Source organism: Euwallacea fornicatus, chromosome 14 (assembly GCF_040115645.1).
Source record: "Euwallacea fornicatus isolate EFF26 chromosome 14, ASM4011564v1, whole genome shotgun sequence".
In the NCBI taxonomy this organism is placed as follows: domain Eukaryota; kingdom Metazoa; phylum Arthropoda; class Insecta; order Coleoptera; family Curculionidae; genus Euwallacea; species Euwallacea fornicatus.
In genome coordinates this window covers 3,105,708-3,112,167 of record NC_089554.1, presented here as the reverse complement: position 1 = coordinate 3,112,167, position 6,460 = coordinate 3,105,708, and the positions used below count along the sequence as shown (strand labels likewise).

At 36.5% G+C, this 6,460-nt stretch overlaps 1 protein-coding gene across 1 annotated transcript; it reads right to left on the bottom strand.

Annotated features, from left to right (window-relative positions):
• Positions 1–1,450: 1,450 nt before the first annotated feature.
• LOC136343366 (uncharacterized) lies at positions 1,451–4,723 on the bottom strand. Its single transcript, XM_066290059.1, has 3 exons — positions 4,464–4,723; positions 3,234–3,480; positions 1,451–2,963 (listed from the first exon to the last, which is right to left on the bottom strand). Exons 1-3 carry the CDS (start codon positions 4,626–4,628, stop codon positions 2,620–2,622), a joined length of 756 nt encoding a protein of 251 aa, XP_066146156.1. The 5' UTR covers positions 4,629–4,723; the 3' UTR covers positions 1,451–2,619.
• Between the last annotated feature and the right edge of the window lie 1,737 nt (positions 4,724–6,460).

The window sequence follows — 6,460 nt, the reverse complement described above, 5'->3', positions numbered from 1 at the left end:
TAGAGCAGTGGAGGGGTACTATAGGTACCTACTTCTCTTTCGTAGATAAATGTCTAATTGGTCCCACAGTTTCTCATTCATCCATAACTATAATATAAAATTAAGAGAACACGAATATTGGACAATTTTGTTTGTTTTATGTAGGTTTCTCTGCATCAATTTTGTTTTCTGTTCTGCTGCAATTTTCGTTAGATTGTTATTTAACTGCACATCTGACTGCTAACTGAAACTCGCGTTTAAGACTTAAAGAAACGATAGAACAAATCATAGGGGACTCATCATAAGATTCATTTTTAGGATAGTAATTCGTCTAAATAAACAGAGATTGAACTGGGAAAGAATCACAGGACCTAAAGACTGCTAGAGAAAAAGAAGAAAACCTGATGAGGCAATAAGGTTTGGGGAAAAATTGATACAGGGTTTATCCAGAAATAATTTTAAAAAATGAGGGATACACATTTAAGATTAATTTCATTATTTCACAAGAAATATTTTCGTGTGTGTATGTTAACTTGAAAGCACAACGAATCAATAAAAACATTGAAAAAGTTATTTATATGCAGATGATTCGAAATGTTAGTGAACGATTAACTGATATATTAATGATGAGAAGCAGTTTTGCCTGTTTCTGATTCTCTTTCTAGTGGTAATGGTTCTCAAGGTGCTGCAATCCCTTATTGAGGATCAATCAATCATCTGAAGATGTGGCAATGTCTTACTGAATACCTGTATTGATAATAAGCGTTTAAAGATATTGCATATCGAACAACTCATCGGCAAACGCCAAGACCTGGAAATAGTCCAGTCCAAGTTCTTCCAGAAGAACAACGATACCAATGTGCCGTTAAAGATTCGGCTTCCCGGTCGTTGTTCCTCAGAAGATGCGAAATTTTCAAATTTTGACTATTTATTTTCTGACGACAATTTACAGGGTACAAATGTTCTTTTTTGGAATGAGAGTGACCGGTCTTAGATACAAGTGACGATTTCTCAAATTCAAATGACTGATCTGGAATTGACATGATATTTGCTCATATACCAGGGACGCTTCAAAAATCTACATGATATCGTGGAAAATTTTGAAATGCATATTTTCTGAATTATAAGAAACATTGCTGAAATCGTAGCCAAGATCATATGACGAATCTTGTAAAAATGTTTAATAGCAATTTTTGTAAAAGTCTGTACAACAAAAGTGTCTGAGTAATCCAGCTGAGAACCAATCATTGTCTCAGGTAAGATTTCATAACATTATCAAGTTGAGTATAAAGACATAACCAGATTTCAAGCAATCTTACTACTGTGATAGAAAAATAAGGTGAACTTATTTATTACGTGAAAATGTTTTATTTATCCTTTCAAATTAATTTCTTCGCCTTCAACGTACTCCCCGTCCGACACAATACATTTTTACCATCGTTTTTTCCAATGCTCGAAACAGTTAGAGAAGTCTGAATTGGTCTTCAATACCTTCATCGATTCGGCTTTCATCTACTTAATCGAGTCAAAGTGGGGTCCCCGGAGGTTTTTGAACAGCCAGAAGTCCAGCGGCACTAAATCAGGCGAATACGGCGGTTGTGATACGATGTGGGTCGGGTTTTCGGCAAAATGTTCTCGAAGAATCAATGATCGGATGGTGCATTGTCGTGGTGCAAAAAATAAGAATTGTTTGCTCATAATTCTGGCCTTTTGAAGCCAATAGCTATGCGTAAATGATGCATAACCCTTGAATATTCCTTGTTAAAAGTTTCATGTGGAGGAAGAAACTCACAATACACAGCACAGTAATAAGCGAAGAAAACTGTCAACATGACCCTGATTTTTGAGGGAATTTGGTGCGATTTTTTCGGTTTTGATTCACGTTTGGCATGATATTGGCTCGATTGGTCGATTGTTTCGGGGGTGGTATGCACACAGATGCAAGTCATATTTCCCGTAACGGTGCGTTTCATGACGTCTTGGTAGTCAAAAATCATTGTTTTACAGAATTCGAAACGACGCTTTTCTTCCAAAAAATTTCAGTCTTTTTGGAACCAATCGAGATTTGACGCGCATGAGGCATAAACCATCTTTCGAAAACGCTTGGAGTTGATCCAAACGAAATTACCTTAGCATCAGCAAGGTCTTTAATTGTCGATCGACGATCTTGGAGTGCCAATTCTTTGATTCCTTTGACGTGTATTTCGTCGGTAGATTTAATAGTGGTCCGGAATGCTGTTCGTCTCGAATTCCTTCTCGAACTTCTTTGAAGTCTTTGTATCACTTATAAAATTTTTTTGCGTCATAGCCGTATCACCAAAGTTCACAAAATTTAATACAAATTCTCCGCTCAACAAAGTCAGGCATAGTGAAGATCGAAAAACTCACTTTCGCATGTTGACAAAAACGCGTGTAGCTGTGCAACAATTGAATATATTGCTATAAAATGTTGCATAGAAGTAGCAGGCAGGGCTACCAATGTAAAAAAACAAAATCTTCTTTTTAAAGTACCCGCGAAGCTTAAATGAAAACTTCACCTAACTTTTTCATCACAGTAGTATAGAATTTACAACATCCGATTAAATTACACTTTTTTCAATTCTGGCACAACAATCACGATCAACTTACATATTTTACCCATTAATTCGTACCCCCAGAAACCCCTTCGTACCCCCTATAAGCCAGCTGGTCCTTCGTAAATGACCGGTCGTAGTGCCCCCATTCATCGTGATGAGGATGGGAGGCTACAATTTCATATGTCGAAGTGTGGTGTTTTTGTTCCAGCAATTTCTTCAAGGACAGTATCGAAGCCATGGCTAAGGCTACCTTCGCTACCAAGAGGGCTTTAAAAGCTACCAGTGCGACGAATTTCAAGGCTATAGCCCCGAGGAAGGCCAGCTTCAGCTGGATTAGCATCATTAGCCCTTTCATCTTAGGGGCACCTCCTTTTTCCCCTCCTCCAGCACCACCGTTTTTGCCTCTACCTGAGAAGGAGAAAGTTCTGGTGAACTTGAATAAATTTTGAATGTTTTATTTGGATGGTTAAAACAATTAATATGGCACATGAATGAACTATTTGAACAAAAAAGTTTTACACTCATAGTTTATTCGTGAACATTTCATCGCAAAGTCGCTTCTCGTTTATAATAATTTCACGACAAAAAACGGGAAGTTTTTCACGAATTAACACTACTGAACTGATTTAATTGAGGATTTGAGTCATTTTAAATTTAATTCAATGTTGAATTATGTACCTTCATCCACCTTTTTCATCTGTTCTACTGTTTCAGGAGGGAGCTTGATCTCAATGGTGTGCGAGCTCAAGTAATCAGCAATTCTATCCCACAAGAATGATTCAACGATGCTCTCGCGAGCTCTGGGTTCGTCTGGAAGCTGTCCAATTTCAGTCTTCCTCGAGAACCGTCCATTGGGCTTGACTTTCACTGTTTCCCCAATATCTAGCTCATTTGGGAGGGAGTCGATGTACCTTAAGGCTCGTTCCTGCATAGATTACAGAGCGATTAATGCTAAAATGTCGAAAATTGGTATACAACGTCGGGGCTGAGGTGCTAACCCCAGGTGTGTGTTCGACATTTTTCATTACGCCACCGCAATAGTTTTACAATTCGCAATAAAAAAACTTTTAGATCGTCCAACACATTCCATCTAACTACCTAAGTAGAATGCGTGTTTGAGACAAAATTTGATCATTTGTATTGCAATTTACTGCCTCTTTTGTGTCACCAAAAGAGCATCTTTTCGGGCAACCAGAGAAAAAGTGTATAATTGACAGTAAGTAAAATGAAGAATTTGGAAATTTTAGAGGAAATGCTAGAAGAGCCATAGTGAAATCTAAATGTATGGATATCATCACAAAAAATAAATGACATACTTTAGGAGTAAATAATTACCGACCGGCGTCCGTTAAAATTCCTAACGGCTTCCGTCCGTTAAAAAAATTTTTTTTGTTCATCGTAGGGAATAGTCGGTGAGCAGGTTATTCAGTTTCGGTTGTGTAGCAGGCGAAAATTTCAAAAAAATTACCAGAAAACTATGCCCTACTCCCCAGTCATTTCGATGTGCATATCTTTCTTTGATCAAAACAATATATGTGCTTTCTCATAAAACGGCATCGGATGCTTTGCGGCTCGCTGAGACCCAATTCTTCCAATATTGAGGAAAACACGTGAACTAAACGTCAAGAAAATGAAATATCGACGAAATTCTCCCGTTGAAAAATATATATTTTCTTGAGGCTTATTGCTCTTTAGACGTAAAACCGCGAAAATTCTCTTGCATCTCATTTCATATGTTATGGCTTTCGAAAACTTCTTGCTTTATATGGCAATTTATGAACACGCAAGAAAACCCCTTTGGTTGTATATATTCGAATTAAAGGCGCTGAATGGAAAGTAAAGTTCTAAGACTCTTTCATCATGCAACAGTAGGGCAACTCAACAAACCTTTGTTATGAGTGTACTTACTTTGAGACAAAGTGAGAGTTCTTTAGCTCCGCATTCATCGAGGAAATCGAGGGCAATCTTGTAGATTTCTATTTCTTCCTTGTTGGCCTCACCAGCGTCCCCTGCAAGGGCTGAAGTGAGGTATGCAAGAACCGCCAGGGCTAGCAGGAGAATATTGCGGCCCATGGCGAAGGTCTTCACGGCTTCGCGATCGAGCACTGAGGCCGGCCTGGTCAACCGTTACACTTTTATCACAAGGGAGGAGTGCCCGTGGTTCGGTATCTATATATTGGAAAAATGTGTGTTACTAGAATCTAACCATTTAAGAAGGATCTAATGGTAATACTAGGTTAAATGCTACGAGGCGCGCTGTCTGTACGATGATCTATTCTAGGAAGAGCCAACCGAGAAGAGATTTAGGTGTAGCTGAAGGTTCAAATCTCATCAAGTCTATGTATTGCTCTGATAAAAAAATAAGGTCTATTTTTCATTTCAACTTCCCGGGCAATACAAAAACATTAAATGTTTTTTTTTGCAGATTGGTAGTATTGTCTGTAACATTTATACAAAATTTTTCCATTCAATACGTTCAATTGATGCAGAGCTCCGCACGTTTTTGAACACACACAAAAAGTGAGATTTTTTAATTATTATTATGTTTGATTTTGTTGAGCAAAGAAATAGCATTCAATTTTGCCGTGGAATGAATATCGCAGGCCTTCGATGATACGGCTTTGTCGAAAAAAAAAATTACAAGTGGTGCAAAGACTTCAAAGAAAAATGAGTTCAAGACGAACAGTGCACTGGATCACCATCAAATCCATCGATGAAAGCCACGTCAAAGAAATAAAAGATTTGGTACCTCAGAACCCTCGATTGACAATTAGAGACCTTGCTGATGCTACGGGTATTTCACTTGGATCAACTCTAATCATGTTGGAAGATGTGTCGTGCCTCAAATGCGTCCAATCTCGATTGGTTCCCAAAAGACTCAATCTTTTGGAAAAAATCATGTGCGTGGAAACCTGCTTAACAATGATTTCGGACTGTCGGGACGTCATAAAATGCATCATTATGGGAGATGGGACTTGAATCTGCAGTTGTTGCATAAAAGTTTGGAATATTTTAAATTCATATACATATACGTATACAGAGTGTTTCCTAAATATTAGACAAAAATTTAGGCCTCTATTCTCTGAGTAATTTTAAGAATTTGCTGTCCTTTGTCGATTTAAGAAATATTCATTGTTTTCTAGATACAAGGCCATAAATTTTTTCTGACAATTTTTTTCTTTTTTATTAAAATGGTTAAAATAAGGGTAGCAAGAGAGTGTGAATCTCGAAAACAACACTAGAAAACACGTTGACCGCCATTTAATTTTGCAAATTTTTCACTTAATTTTTTTTTCGTCATGAATACATATACGAATGTTGAGATGACTGACATGCATTTCGTATATGAACTTTTTGATTGTAGCCATCACGTGACATTGAATTTTGAAAATTTCCTGAAAAATATTTTTTCTTTGGCATATTTCGTATAAAATGCACCACACAACAGATAATGCCCCCATAAACAACATTACATAGTATTCCAAATTTTTTTTCCCATAAAAAAATATTGTACGGTGAATTTTGGAACATACAGTGGTGGCAAAACGTATTTGCACACTTTCCTCGATTTTTAAATTTGTTGTTTTAAATTAAAAAAAAAAAAACAGTTTAAATATGTATATTTTATTCCAAGCGGTTTTCATAGTTTCTTTTTTTTTCCTATTAATATTCAATTTGTAGAAATTTTCTGCTAACAGAGAGAATATAATTATTTAACATACTCTTGATATTTAAAGTGTTTTTTAAATTGAAAACAATAAATTTATAAATCGAGAAAATTGTGGTGTATAAATACTTTTTACCGTCACTGTACCTTTATCTTATCAACAAACTTTGTAGGCGCAAACAAAAATGATTACCAAGAAATTGTTGTTTCAAAAAATGATTCATACTTTATTCTACAT